At 56.8% G+C, this 15307-nt stretch overlaps 2 protein-coding genes across 19 annotated transcripts in view; one reads left to right on the top strand and one right to left on the bottom strand.

Moving 5' to 3' along the window:
- Window positions 1-15307, top strand: part of RAB40B (RAB40B, member RAS oncogene family) — a 300307-nt gene that overhangs the window by 147230 nt on the left and 137770 nt on the right. The window lies entirely within an intron of this gene.
- TBCD (tubulin folding cofactor D) overlaps window positions 1-15307 on the bottom strand; it is a 188738-nt gene that overhangs the window by 131118 nt on the left and 42313 nt on the right. For all 18 annotated transcript variants that reach the window (XR_013407532.1, XR_013407530.1, XR_013407531.1 and 15 more), the window contains 5 exons: window positions 14586-14718; window positions 10238-10374; window positions 8589-8649; window positions 6974-7048; window positions 1363-1457 (listed from right to left, as the gene is read on the bottom strand). Coding sequence is in view for 12 of the 18 variants with exons in the window: in XM_077973415.1 (XP_077829541.1) it covers window positions 1363-1457; window positions 6974-7048; window positions 8589-8649; window positions 10238-10374; window positions 14586-14718 (501 nt within the window). In the remaining 6 variants the exon portion in view is untranslated. The remainder of the gene's footprint in view (window positions 1-1362; window positions 1458-6973; window positions 7049-8588; window positions 8650-10237; window positions 10375-14585; window positions 14719-15307) is intronic.

Genomic DNA, 15307 nt, shown 5'->3' with positions numbered 1-15307 from the left:
TGTGTGGTGCATTTACACAGCAGGACGAGGCTCTGCCACAGGAAGGAAGGAGGCACTCCACAGGCTACCACACAGAGGAACTCAGTGGTAGAATTCACACACCAAAGATCACACGTTGTAGGTTCCACTTTTATGAAATGTCTATAAAAGACAAATTTCCAGAGACACCGGAGATGTGGCTGCCGGGGCGAGGGTGCTGGGGAGAGCGCAGTGAGTTCTTAAACACAGGGTTTCCTTCGGAGGCAATGAAAATGTTCAGGAATTAAATTATGGCGATAGTTGCACAATTCTGTAAATATACAAAACCACTTCATTGTGCACTTCAGTGAGTGCATTTTATGGTAAGTAAATTAAACTCAATAAAGAAGTCTAAAAATTAAAGAAGTCTGAAAAAAAAATAAGCAGAAACATTAAAAAAAAGAACTGCCGGCTCTACAAGCTCTCCCCACACATCACAACGCCAAGTGCAAAGCAGTCGCTTCAGACGCCACCACAGCTCCGCACCGGGAAGACGCGGGGCCACCACATCTCAGGCGTCTTTATTTTGGACAGAACAAAGTGTCTGTGGTGAGGCCCTCTCAGGATGGGCCCCCACTCTATCCTGTACAGACATCCTTTCCTTCCTGCCCGCAGAGGGCACTGCCAGCCACACCCAGGGACTGTCCTCACCAAACACACACGGGGCTGCGTGTGGCCGCTGCTCAACAGAGGGTCTGCGGCAGTGCCCCTGCGTCTGCCACGCTGCACCCTCTGCCCCCGCCCTGCCCCTGCCTCTGCCACGCTGGGCCCTCTGTCCCCACCGTGCCCTGCGTCTGCCACGCTGGGCCCTCTGTCCCCACCGTGCCCCTGCGTCTGCCATGCTGTGCCCTCTGTCCCCACCCCACTGCTGGCCACTGCAGAGCTCCTCTGGCCCTCCACCCCAGTTCCCACCCTGGTTTCAAACTGGCATGAGCCTGATCTCCAGGGAGCACCACGTCACTCCAGGTGGCCTAGGATGCTGCCAGCGGTACCTGGTTCTAGAACTGAAGCAGGTGCCACTGCATGTGTCCTTAAGGGGCAACAACGTCCCTCAAGAATGAAAACTGGTTGTGGGGGGTAAGAAAATCAGACATTACAAGGATTCGTGGCCCTCTAAAACCAGGTACACAGGGTAATCTGTGGCATTAAAATTTCACAGCAGAAAAAAGAGGCAATTAGGAAATTACGAAGGCCGATGTGAGAAAAAGGTGGACAGACCTCGTTCTCAAGCTCTTCTGTGTGTGCCTGTGGCAGGGCCACACCGCGGAGATGGGATCAGACAAACGGCCGCAGCCTGCCACGGACAGCCTTGGTGACACAACTGACCGTGCTTCAGCTACTCACCATCCACGAGTCGAGACGGCAGCAACAGGCCTCTCCTGCCCAGCTCTGCCAGCGCCAGACATCCCCCGTGCCACGCCTTGTCGGTCTCCTGGAAACTGAGAGCAACAAAGATCCTGAGACCACAGCTCACGTGTCAGTTTTTGGTTCAAAGCCCACAGCATGGCAAGGAGCACAGCTTGGCAAGTCCATATCCTGTACCTGTAAGACACACTAAAACCTATTCATAAGTTTTTAAAGTATCAAGGCTGGGCACAGCAGCTCACGTCTACAATCCCAGCTGCTTGGGAGGCTGAGGCAGGAGAATCACTTGAACCCGGGAGGCGGAGGTTGCAGTCAGCTGAGATCGCGCCACTGCACTCCAGCCTGGGTGACAGGGCGAGACTCCATCTCAAAATAAAAAAATAATCAGATGGGTGAAGAAATAACATACTGTGACTGAGTACAAAGACAACAGCCGTGCCCACCCCAGGGCCTCTTCAGATCTCCCGAGAGTGAGGACAAGTCTTGGTCAGTCCCCAAACAAAGAGACCGTCCCGTCCGTGCCATCCCAGGTGCAGTTTCCCCACCACAGTGGTATCACTCCAAGTACGGGCAACAGCCACGCTCCCATAGAAAGAAACAAGATACTTCAGAAAAGTGTTAACAGTATTAAAAGTATTAGAACAGGAATCCTAGCACAGGAAGATGCCAGTAGAAAAGGCAGCAGGAAGACACCCCACCGTTTAGTCAAGTTCAAAATTAAAAGCTAGAATAATGAATTGGCATTTCGAGATTTTTCACAGTACTTGAAATACGAACTTTTAATGAACAACTGCAATGCCCATTGATCAAGTCATAATATTTTATATTTACTAATTTCCCTGGGGTGGGGTTCAGAAGCTCTGCTGAGGCTTTTACTGATTCTCATTAAATTTGACAGCAAAGAAATGTTTAGGAAAACCCACTAAGTTGTATGACTAGCTGGCAATCAACAGCGACAAGAATACTTAGGAAAATCGGAGAGTGCCCGTCCACCCGGCGGCTGCCTCGCCTGTGGCGTGCCCAGCCCAGAGGAGAGGAGAGGTTGAGACAGACACCAGCTGCTCCTCAGAGCTCACTGTCACCGACTGCCTCAACCACAATTATACTTTTTCCAAGTTCCAGGTGTTTTACTGTCTGCCCAGAGGCTCCACGAGCCCTTGCATATTTTCACATCAGCACTTGTGTCCTTTAGGGTTTTCACTGGAGAAAGATGCTTCACACCTTTCACAAAGATTTAGTAACATCTGAATGAACTTGACAAAATACCAAGGTTACCGTGACTTAAAAATACCAAAACAAATGCCTGTCAGGCCAATGTTTACTTCCAAATCAGACGTGTTCACTGCGGCACGGTGGCGAGGGCGGCAGGGTCCAGGGGGTGCCATCCATGCATGAGGCTCGCCTGAGAGGCCCAGCCGCCCGCGGCACCGCCGAACCGGAGAGGGGGCCCTGGCCATGGACACCAGGGGCAAGAAACCAAGCAGCTGGGGGCGAGTTCCTGCCCCAGACCCAAGCTGAAGGCGCTCCTGGGCGCACAGCGGGGTCTCGGGAGGGAAGACAACAGAAAGTGGTGGAAGCTCTGAGTGGGAGAGGAACAGAGAGAGAGTCGCAGGTACATGGGTCTCAGATTACCAAGTGCAAGGGAAACAGCACTAACGTACAATGGCCTCAAAGATGCGTTTGGTGGAGAAGCGTGACAAGCAAGCCACTATCTGTGTAAAATGAAAGAAACAATTTGAGCCAGGCACAGGGCTCAGGCCTATAGTCCCAGTACTTTGGGAGACCGAGGCAAGAGGATTGCTTGAGGTCAAGAGTTCAAGACTAGTCTGGGCAACATAGCAAGACTCCATCTCTACAAAATAAAATAAAATAATTAGCCGGGTATGGTGGCGCACACCTGTAGTCCTAGCTACGCAGAGGCTGAGGCGGGAGGATCACCTGAACTCAGAGGGTAGAGGCCGCAGTGAGCTACCATGGTGCCTGAGCAACACAGCAAGACCCCATCTCTAAAAACAAAACAGCCGGGCGCGGTCGCTCATGCCTGTAATCCCAGCACTTCTGGAGGTCGAGGAGGGAGGATCACAAGGTCAGGAGATCAAGACCAGACTCGCCAACATGGTGAAACCCCATCTCTACTAAAATACAAAAAATTAGCCGGGTGTGGTGGTGCGTGCCTGTAGTCCCAGCTACTCAGGAGGCTGCGGCAGAGGAATGGTTTGAACCCAGGAGACGGAGATCACAGTGAGCCGAGACCCTGCCACTGCACTCCAGGCTGGTGACAGAGCAAGACTCCATCTCAGAAACAAACCAAGAAAACCTCTGTACCCTTGGCCGGGCGCGGTGGCTCAAGCCTGTAATCCCAGCACTTTGGGAGGCCAAGACGGGCGGATCACGAGGTCAGGAGATCGAGACCATCCTGGCTAACCCGGTGAAACCCCGTCTCTACTAAAAAATACAAAAAAAAACCCTAGCCAGGCGAGGTGGCGGGCGCCTGTAGTCCCAGCTACTCGGGAGGCTGAGGCGGGAGAATGGTGTAAACCTGGGAGGCGGAGCTTGCAGTGAGCTGAGATCCGGCCACTGCACTCCAGCCTGGGCGACAGAGCGAGACTCCGTCTCAAAAAAAAAAAAAAAAAAAAGAAAAGAAAACTTCTGTACCCATCACACCTGCATCAGTTCCCAGGGGGATGAGGGATGAGGAACGGGTGCCCCGGGTCACTGTGGAGCGGGGGAGGCTGTCTTCTTCTTCTTCCCTTCAGTTTCAATTCTGAACTAACATATCACCCAGCCTAAAACCTCAGTGAAACTGTAAAGCTGGAGCAGGAAGGAACCCATGTGGGGAGGCTCCTGCTGACACAGGGTGGGGGCGGGTGGCGGGGGCACAGCGTGGTGCCGTGGCTTCCAAACGCTCCACACCAAGTGTCTCAGGAGACACTCGGGCAAGTCAGCAGGACCCACAGCTGGGCCTGGGCACAGGTTCACTTGGTTTGCTCATGGGAGAACCCAATGGGGCTGGCACAGACACAGACACACTCCTCTCCAAGGCACCCTGCTTCTGCCACAGCCTGTGGTCTGGCACTACGTCCTGGGTCCTGGGTAATGCTGCAGGACCGGGGATGGGAGTCGGAAGGGGGCCCCAGGTCCTGAGGGAGTCGTGCATGCTTTGGGGACAGCCACACCAGCCACATAGGTCCTGAACCCCCTGGGGATGGGTGCAGCTCCACTCTGTATAACCCAGCCCAGAAATGGAGCGGGGAGTAAGTTAACCGTCCTGGGTGCTGGGTGTTCTTACAGTTAATATAATTAATGCCCTTTCTCCAACCCGTTTCAGAAGAGGCTGGTAGCTCACCACACATCCCAGGGAAGGACAAGATTGGAGCAGCCACCACGCAGGGCTGTGGGCCGCCCCACGCACCAGCAACTCCTGGCTTCCTGGTGTCTTCAGACATCCTGCTCTGAGGCTGCACCTTTCTATGCCATGGTTGATAATCACATGCTGAGCACACAGGGAAAGGGGAGGCAGGCGCTGACCAGAGCTGCATCCGCGAGGACTCAGGGTGACAGCCCTGTAGCTGCTTTGGGCTGAAGGTCCTGAGAAATCCACAGTAAAAAGGCCCCCCTGTCCCAGAACCTAGCTACAAAAATGGAATGAGAGCATTAAAATAACAAAAATAAAGGTAAAGAAGCACGTGAAGATTAAACCAGCCAGGACAAATGAAACCAGACCAAGATGGTGAGCTGGAGTAAGGAACACACAATCCAGAGAGGCTGCACCTTGTGGGGGGAAAGACACACAGTGAGTTTCAGGAGACACACTAGGCCTGACAAGCAGGCAGCCCAGCAGCCGGAGGAGAGAGGCAAAGTCCAGAGAGGCATGGGCAGGCCCGGCCTGGAGCCCACCACACTGTTGTGAAGGCCGCAGGTGGCACCAGGTGACAGGAGGACGTACGCCCACCACAACCACCAGAAAGGAGCTCCAGGGACACACCTGAAACGAGGCTGGAGCTCCAGGGACACACTGGAACGAGGCTGGAGCTCCAGGGACACACTGGAACGAGGCTGGAGGTCTCGTCCTACGGAGAAGCCAAGCTCGGAGCACCCTCAACCCCGCCTCCCATCAAGCGGTTACAATAAAGAACGTGCTTCTGCTAGGAACGTTTCCACTGGAAGAACATTTCTCACGCTTGCTCACTGCTCTGAAAAACATGACCCATATCTGACACATTGTTTCCTGTGCTCCTGAAATTGTCACTGAGCAGGCTGGAGGCTAAGTGCACAAGAAACCTGCTCCAGAAGGAAAACAAGACTTTGTGGACAGCTGCCGGAGCTGTCCCTGGTGACTCACAGGCAGCACGAACTGGAGCCTCCAAAGTGCTGACAGACAGCTTTCTCCACGGTGTCCGGGCTAATGCAGAGCAACATTACGCCCGGGGTCCTGAGCAAGCCGGACGCCTGCCCTCCACCCTCCGCTTCTGAAACTGGGAGACATTACGCCCGGGGTCCTGAGCAAGCCGGACGCCTGTCCTCCACCCTCCACTTCTGAAATTGGGAGACATTACGCCCAGGGTCCTGAGCAAGCCGGACGCCTGTCCTCCACCCTCCACTTCTGAAACTGGGAGAGACATTTACACAAGCAAAAGTGGAGTCCTGAGCAAACTGGACGCCTGTTCTCAGTCCTCTGCTTCCAAAACTGGGAGAGACATTTACACAAGCAAAAGGAAGAATCCCTGGGGAGGTCACAGATCGATGCCTCATATGTGTGACCACACCAGGGCTGGTCTGCAGGCCCCAGGCTGAAACCCCAGGCCCTGCCACCTGCACATTCCAGCCCACACCTCTACCACCCACAAGCCATACGGCCGCAAGGCTCAACTCCCTGAAGGCTGACAAGACAAATGCAGCACAGCACATGTGGCTGTCTAAATTCAGTTTTGTTCTGAGACCGGGTCTCAGTCTGTTGCCCAGTCTGGAGCAGTGGCATCATCATGACTCACTGAAGCCTCAAACTCCTGGCCTCAAGTGATCCTCCCACCTCAGCCTCCCAAGTAGCTGGGACCACATTTAACTAATTTTTTAACTCTTTGTAGAGATGGGGTTTCGCTTCGTTGCCCAGGCTGGTCTCGAATTCATTGGCTCAAGTAGTCCTCCCACTTTGGCCTCCCAAAGCCTCACATTTCATTAAAATGAAATTCAACTTTGAACTCAGGCCTTGGCCACACCAGCCTCACTGCAAGGTCTGAGTGATACACGTGGCTAACGGGCAGGTGAGGGGCAGACCCGAACCTCCCACAGAAAGCTCTTGGAGCAGCCCCAACTCACTTAATAGAGCTTTTCCTTTCAGAACAAACATCTACCTGGGTATATGTCTAAACTGACTCTCTTTCCCTTAAGGTTTTTAAATAGAAAGGAGTTGATAAAAGTAACATACCAGAAATAACAAGAGTTCTCAAGTTTAACTTCAAAAGGGGGAAAAAAGAGCTTCTGGAGTCTGACAAACAGCTCAATGAAAATAAAGCATGAAAGGGTATAAAGAAAGCCAGGGCTTCTCAACTCAGGGTCAGGCCCACACACCTCCCCGGCTCTTCTCACATACCTGAAGCAGTCCAGCACAGACCCGACCACATCATCCGCCAGGGCTTTGGGAAGCCTGCCAGCCATCCTACCGATGCTGAAAGAGAAACGCAGCAATCCGTCAGGGGCACCAGCCTGTCGCCAAGGGCGTGCGTGACACGTGTGAATGTCCTGAACAAAAGCCTTTCCTCCAGAGACCAGGAGAGGAGGGCCGACTCCAGGAAAGAGGGCCGACACCCTGCTCGGAGCCCCCGTGGTAAAATACGCCGAAGGGTAAAGCAGCCTGCACACGTCTGAAGCCAGCCAGATTCAAAAGGGACGAGTGAGCACACGGAGCACGGGGCAGGTCACCATGTACCACCGTGACGCGGACACCGCAGGCCACCAGTGACGGCTGAGGGCAGCGAGGCAGCAGGCAAACGCTGAGGGCTTCCCCTTGACCCTCCCTACTGGAGCAGGGCTTCCTCTGTGCCGCCCCAAATACTGACTGCGCAGGTTCCCCTCAGGCCAGGTGAGATGGGCTCACGGCCCCACAGGGAGGCCGCCTGGGGCTGGCTCACAGGGTCCAAGTCCCTGGAGATGGCCCCGCGGGGAAGGTCCTGGCCAGAGGCCTCCAGGAAGGACCCTGGGAAGGCTTGCCCAGCCTCTCACTGCGTGGGCCTATCACATTCAACCAGACAAGGCTCCAGGCTGAGAAGCCATCCCCCGTGAACAGCAACACAAAGGCCTATATGAGCCCCTGCAGCCCTGTGGAGCTCCTCCTAGAGCTCATCGTATGGACTGACCCAGCATAGATGCACAAGAGAGCAAGGGCAAAAACCAGCCTCCCCATCCCCCAGCATCTGCTGGCCCCTCTACCTGCCTCATCCCCCAGCACCTGCCGGCCCCTGCCTCTGCCTCATCCCCTCCACAGCAGGGACCTCCCTGACACCTCAGCACCTGCCAGTCCCTGCACCTGCCTCATCCCCTCTACAGCAGGGGCCTCTCTGCCCCCCAGCACCTGCCAGCCCTTGCACCTGCCTCATCCCCTCCACAGAAGGGACCTCCAACACCTCAGCACCTTCTTCACGTATATCACTGTCCCTGCACAGCCCAAGCCCACAGGGCCACCAGCTCCTCCAGGCCAGGGCTCCACCTGCTGTGCTCAAGGCCAGGCCCTACTAGATCTGCCCCACGACCTCCACTGAGGCCCGGGATGCAGGGTGTGTGTCGGCTCCCACTGGTATGACAGGTGCTAGTGAGGGGTGAGTGAGGGGCTGGCACCTCGCTCACCCCACAAAAGAGGGCTCTTCCCTGAGCACCATCACTGTAGAAGCCGTGACCCCCATCTGTGGGGAACAACAGGTAGGGGGGCACAGTGAGGAGGATGTGGAAAAACAAGGGAACATTTTGAAGATAAACAGGTAAACCTTGTCTGCTCGTGACCCGGCAGGGCCAGCCAGAGGCAAGAGGACGGAGGAGCCTAAAGCTCCACCTCGGGAACCATCTTCATGCCATTAAGTAACACACGTTAAGTTGGAGGGGGCCGCGGAGGGGCCACGCTGCCACTCCAAAGTTGTCGGGTATTTGTAGCTGTTGAATCGCACTTGAGAGGCTGGTCCACTCCCCAGGGTGCTTCTGTGGCCGCGGACACCTACCCTTTGGCTGCAGACCACCGCACAACAGTGTCCTTGTCCTTCAGTCCGACCAGCAGCTGCTCTGTAGGAAGAAGGTGGTGATGCACGACAGAGTCCACACCAAGCTCCTAGTTTCCCAGCCTCAAGGTGACCCATCCTATAAGCTACTCAGTGCATACGATGAAGGGAATTACATTAACAATACTAATTGTAATGACAGGAAAAGAATATTTCCTTCTCTCCCTTCTCAAATAATCACATACAGCCAAATTCCTAAGTTCTCTGTTCCTAAGAAACAGATCTACCCCATCAAAGCAGGCGACAGGGAGCAGCTGCCTGCCTGCCCCCAGGTGAAGGCCAACATCAAGGGCCCCACCCAGGCCAGGGGAAGGGCCCACAGCTCAGGGGTGACCGAAGTGGGCTGGGAAGCTTCCAGAGAAAAGCCCTGGACAGCGGCTGCACAAAGACGCCTCTCCCAGGGACCAGGCCTTGGCTGAACTTTTAAGAACCACACAGAAGCCCAGAGGACGCAGGGAGGGGCTGGGTCACACGGTGAGGGCCCTGCAAGCCCCAGCAGGGGTGAAGCCTCAGCCTGAGGGCACCAAGCAGCCCTGGGAAGACCCGGAAGGAGAAGCTCGCTGAGTGACCACAGGGGAGGGTGGAGGGACAGTCTGGAGCCAGCACAGCAGCTGGAATGCAGGCAGAGGGGACTGCCCGCAGGGGGTGGGAGACAGGAATGAGCCTGGGGCAGGTGGCGGACACGGGGAAAGGGCAGACCCAGGACCCCGCCCGGGACTTGGAGCCGCCCAGCACAGATGCGGGCGCCTACCACGCAACCAGGGAGGGCTCTGAGAAGCAAAGGTCAAGGGAAGGGCCAGAGTGCATGCTGGCTCGGGGCTGGCAACGGCGCCGCAGGCGCCCTGATGGTCACGGTCGAGGTGGGGTGCAGATGACTCTGGGCAGAAACCGGCCCTGGAGGGAGCGGAGGGGATGTGAGCAGAGGGCGGCACAGCACAGGCAGCGCGGCCCCGCCCGCCCATCAGGAAGCTGGGGACACTGGGAGGATGGGGGCCTCACAGGGAGGGGACATGAGGCCCTGCCTGGGTCCAGGGAAGACCTCATCCAACCCGCAGCAGGAGGGCAGGACAGTGTGTGGACAGCAGCCAGTCCCAGGATGGCCGCCATGAGGGGCTCCGCTGACAGCTCTAGCTGTCTCTGTGCAGCAGGAGACCCCACAGGAGGGGAAAAGGGCAGTGGATGGAGACCCCTGCAAGGTGTAATGTGGTTTAAGGGAGTTTGAAACGGCTCCTGAGGTAAGGAACTGAGCAAGGTTTAGGGGCCAAGGAGCCAGAGACCTGAGCCCCAGGGACCCCAACTCAATTTCCTGGGAGAACTGTTTCCTGAGGACACGCCCAGCTGCCCAGGTCAGGAAGGTAGGGAGGCGGTGGGAAAAAGGGCTTCTATGGCACACAGGAAGAGACTGTCCACAGGCAGGGACAGGCCTGGGTTCAGGAGCCAGAGGACAGGCAGTGACCATGCACTGGCCAAAGGGAACCGGTGGCCAGACAGTGCTGGCACCAGGAAGGGAAGAAGGAAGTGTGGTCCTGGAGTGGAGGGGAATTGGCCTGACGATGCCCAAGAGCAGAGGCCGCCGCTTAGACCCCACGCACCTATCACGCTCTCCACGCCCTCTGGGACGTCGTCATCTTCGTCGGCATCCTCGGTCGGGATGAGCGGCTTCTGCTCGCTCTGGCCCTGAGCGAGAAGCTGCAGATTTGCAGCCAAGGATCGGCAGCCACGCTGATACCTGTGCAAACAAAGCATCCTCAGATCGGCTTTGCAGCTCACAGCATCCTGAAGACTGAAATCAGTCATTTACTGTCACTGAATCTTAAAGGATGCCTGTGAAAATTCCACGCACTTTGCAGAGACCGGATAAGAAGGGGAAACCCGGAGGCACCGCCATCAGCACAAACTGCCAGGACGACCCATGTGAGCCACGACGCACGCCGCGATTCCACAGCGTCCTCACCTGCTGTCCAGCTTTGATTATGGAAAGTCAGGAGAGAAGGCATGATGATGGGTACACAGACGACAGGACCAGCACCTTCCCCGGGGAAGCACCCGGCCTCCGGGACCCGCTGCTTCCTGAACAGCCACCACTGCCACCGCCCAGGCCACGCATGTCCCCTTCATCGCCAGGAGCTGCGTCTCACCCGTCACCAGTTCCTACAGATCCTGCCTCCCGAATGCCCCTCAAAAGGCAGCAACGTGTAGCCCTCTTCACACCCACGTGGGCACCTGCATCGCCATCCCCGACGGGGCAAACGGCACAGGCCCCGGGACCCGGCTCCTGGTCAGGCCTGCTCTACGCCTGTTTGCTGTGTGAGTCTGCACAGCTCCTGAGCCACTCCACGCCTCCACTTCCCCCGCTATAAAATGGGAACACAGACCTACTCAGAAGCTGTGTGAGGAGCGGTGAGAGTATGTGCTTGGAGTGCAGCCCAGCCCCGCACTGAGCAAGGGCCCCTCGAACACGACTGCTCCTGCCAAGGGTGAGCGCAGGGCAGGTAGCCTGGCTGTGGGTCCCGCTTACTGGGTCTCATGCAGAAAAGGTGTCCAGTGAGAGTTCAGGGCAGCTGCTGTGGCTATAGCCTGAGACAGCTTTGCAGAGGACAAACAACTTGGGCTTCGGAGGCAGAACCAGAACTCACACACTGGTGGTGACACCATCAACCTGCCTCAAATGACTCATCCTAGCTCCAGCTCTCTGGCACTCAGTTTCCAAGTCTAGGAAACAAGGAGAGTGGGGGTTTCCAAGATGGCCTCGTGACCCCCACCTCCTGGCGTTCCTCTCACACAGGGTGTGGCATGGGCCCAATGATTCCCTCCCAAAGAACAGAATACGCAGAGTCTGGCGAGAGTTGCCACCTTTCAAACAGCCGCGGTTTCCCCCCGCCTCTCAGCCTCCAACGAAGCCAGCTGCCACGGTGTGTGCTGCCCTGCGGAGGGGCCCATGTGGTAAGGACTTCAAAGGGGTCCCCGCCAACAGCGCACAAGGCGCCGGGTCCCGACGGAACCCTTGAGGAGCACGGAAGCAGAACCCCCGACGCAGGCCTTGAGATGGCAGTGGCCAGGCTGGCACCTCCACAAAGCCTCAGGAGAGACCCTGGCTGGGGACCTGGCTGAGCCACATCCAGATTCCAGACCCACTGAAACTGTGAGGAAAAAGTGCACTGTTCAAGCTACTAAATTTAAGGGTACACTGTTATGCAGGGTAACTAGGATGAACAGAGTATCATCAGCCATCATAAGACTGTGGCGGAGACCGTCAGGCACCCAGCAAGACGCCTAATGCCTCAGGAGGAGGCACACCCCGGCCCCCACTCTCCCCTAACGCCCCACAGGCAGGCACACCCCGGGCCCAGTCTCCCCTAACACCCCACAGGCAGGCACACCCCAGCCCCTTGTCTCCCCTAAACTCCAAGGTACACCTTGGCCCCCACTCTCCCCTAATGCCTCATGGGCAGGCACACCCCAGCCCCCAGTCTCCCCTAAACTCCACAGGCAGGCACACCCCAGCCCTCACTCTCCCCTAACGCCCCACAGGCAGGCACACCCCGGCCCTCAGTCTCCCCTAATGTACCACAGGCAGGTGCACACCCCAGACCCCAGTCTCCCCTAACGCCCCACAGGCACGTGCACCGCAGCCGCCACTCTCCTCATGGAAGTGCGCAGCGCAGCCACCTCACAAAGATCAGATAGCACCACAAAGACAATGACCTCAGGCTGCTTCCGTACGTGCCCTCCTGACCTCAACAATGGTGAGACTCGGACAGAAGGCGTAAAGCCACTGTTGGCCAGCAGGTGATGGCAACCAAGGTAGGGCAACAATCCCCAGCGAGGGAAAGCTGCAGGTGCACCACCTCCACCTCCTCCCCGCAGGGGTACTTTCTAAACTGTACCAGGGAAACGGCCCAGGGAGCAGCAGTCTCACTGGGTGGAGGGTTCATATTTGGGGGAGAGGAGAGGAGAAGAGAGCTGCTGAGAAAGGGCCCCAAAACTCTGCCCCCAAATTCCCGTGGATCCCTGGGCACCCCAAGATGAGGAAGCACAACGCGAGACTCAGACGCACCTGTCAGAGAATAGCTGGGAGGCCGAGTGCTGCAGAGAACTTGGAGACTGTGCAACCCTCAGAGGGCCCAGCAGGACGGGAGGGAAAGCCGTGACTTCCACCGAAGACCCTGAGAGGCTACAGACTTAAAGCAAGGACCCTGCTGTGGAGAAAAGACCCATCCCTGGAGGAAAAGAGCTGAGACAGACCCACCCTAACAAAGCCTCAAGCCAAGGCTGGGCAGGAAGAGTGAGAAGAACCAGGAATCTAACAGCCCCCAGAGCGTAAGTCCATCCTCTTTAACAGAAGGTAACCAAGAAAAGAATGGTACTAAAAGAGACCATGAAAATCCAACCGAGGAGATAAAAATGGAAACAAGTTAGAAATACATAAGAAAAAGGAAACGTACAGGAAGATGGAAGAGAAAAATAAACACAAGAACAGGGACTAAAACCCAGCCACGTTAGAATTACGTGAAATGTATGTAGCAACACGTACATCATTATCGAGAGAACTAGGAATTCTGGATTATTTTCCCTATCAACACTTCAGTGCTTGTGATGCTTAACTTTACATGTCAAGCTGACTGGGCCATGGAGCGCCCCGCTATTTCATCACACCTGCTTCTAGTGCTTATGTGAGGGGCTCTGGACGAGCAAAGCATGTGAATCTGTAGATAAAGTCAGGCAGGGGGCCTTGTTCAGCCAGCAGAAGGCCCCAGCAGAACAAAAGGCCGGCCCTCCCCGAGGACGAGGGAAGCCCTGCTGCCTGGTGATCTCTCAGCTGGCCTTGTTCTGTCTTCAGACTAAAACCAATCAGCTCTTCCTGGGTCTCCACCCTGAGGTCTTTGGCCAAGAACCACCATGAGCTCTCCTGGTCTCCAGCTCACAGCCTCGCCGATGCACACATCCTGTGGGCTGCTTCTCCGGAAAACTCCGCCTGGTACAGCACTGAACATTCCCCACAGCAGCACTGAGAGACCAGCCGCCAACACTGCAGCAAGAAAGACGGCTGCACCTTCTCCGACAGTCTCTGAAAGGGAGCCTGTCACTCAGACTCATCACGGATCAGATGCAGCTTTCCCCACAGCGCATCCACATCAGGGAGGCCGCGCCGCCTCTGAGCGACACGACGCGCACACGCCACCACACCAGGGAGGCCGCACCGCCTCTGAGCGACACAACGCGCACACGCCACCACACCAGGGAGGCTGCGCCGACTCCGAGCCATACGACGCGCACGCCGCCCTCCTGTCACGCCAGCTGCAGTTCCTCCAACTGGGAGATGCAGTCAGAAAATAACCAAAAGAAAACCATTCCTCTCAAAATCAGAAACACTTCTGGGACTAAAGAAATGAATGGGCCGGGCGTGGTGGCTCACGCCTGTAATCCCAGCACTTTGGGAGGCCGAGGTGGGCGGATCACAAGGTCAGGAGATCGAGACCATGGTGAAACCCCATCTCTACTAAAAATAGAAAAAATTAGCCGGGCGCAGGGGCGGGCGCCTGTAGTCCCAGCTACTCGGGAGGCTGAGGCAGGAGAATGGCGTGAACCCGGGAGGCGGAGCTTGCAGTGAGCCGAGATCGCGCCACTGCACTCCAGCCTGGGCGACAGAGCGAGACTCCGTCTCAAAAAAAAAAAAAAAAAAAAAAAAAAAAGAAATGAATGAAAGCAGAGAACACTTGTTACTAACGCGCCTTCTCTGTCATCACCACTGGACCCGGAAGCCACAGCACCGGCCAGACAGTGCCCCCGACTGTGTCCAGAACCACGGCACCTGCCTCCCCACCCCACAACAGGGCACCTGCCTCCCCACAGCACCTGCCCCAACAGCACCTGCACCCCCATCAATGGCACCTGCCCCCCACAGCACCCTTCCCCAGGCGCCGCCCTCACGGTGCCTACCTCCATGCCGCCACCCTCGGCTTCAGGAAGGTCAGCCCCAGTCGCTGCACAAGCTTCACCCCCAGCTTCCGCAGCAGGGTCTGGTTGCTCTCGGGGAGTTTGCAGTCATCGAGGCACCTGAGGACGGTGGCAGCTGCAAACAAGAGCCGGACTCAGCATGGGGAGGGTCGCAGGCATCTTCTGACTGCACCACCTGTGTCCCTGAAGCCAACAGCCGGCTCCACAGGGGCCTCGAGGAGGAGACATCACCGAGACCCCCATCATCCCAAATTGTGAACCAAGAGCTGCTAGAGTTGAACCTACTCAACTTCCTTGCTGTGAAGCAACAGCAGTGGAGGTCAGGAGAGCAGGAGCCAACCTGAAGCGGGGCAGCACACACAAAGGCCCAACCGGCCACGGGCACACTGCAGCCACAGAGACCACACAGGCCACGGGCACACTGCGGCTGGGGAGAACACACAGGCCACAGGGCACACTGCGGCTGGGGAGAACACACAGGCCACGGGCACACTGCGGCTGGGGAGAGCACACAGGCCATGGGCACGCTGCGGCTGGGGAGAACACACAGGCCATGGGCACGCTGCGGCTGGGGAGAACACACAGGCCATGGGCACGCTGTGGCTGGGGAGAACACACAGGCCACAGGGCACACTGCGGCTGGGGAGAACACACAGGCCACGGGCACACTGCAGCCACAGAGACCACACAGGCCACGGGCACGC

This window comes from Macaca mulatta, chromosome 16 (assembly GCF_049350105.2).
Source record: "Macaca mulatta isolate MMU2019108-1 chromosome 16, T2T-MMU8v2.0, whole genome shotgun sequence".
Classification (NCBI taxonomy): domain Eukaryota; kingdom Metazoa; phylum Chordata; class Mammalia; order Primates; family Cercopithecidae; genus Macaca; species Macaca mulatta.
This window is presented reverse-complemented; position numbering and strand designations above follow the sequence as displayed.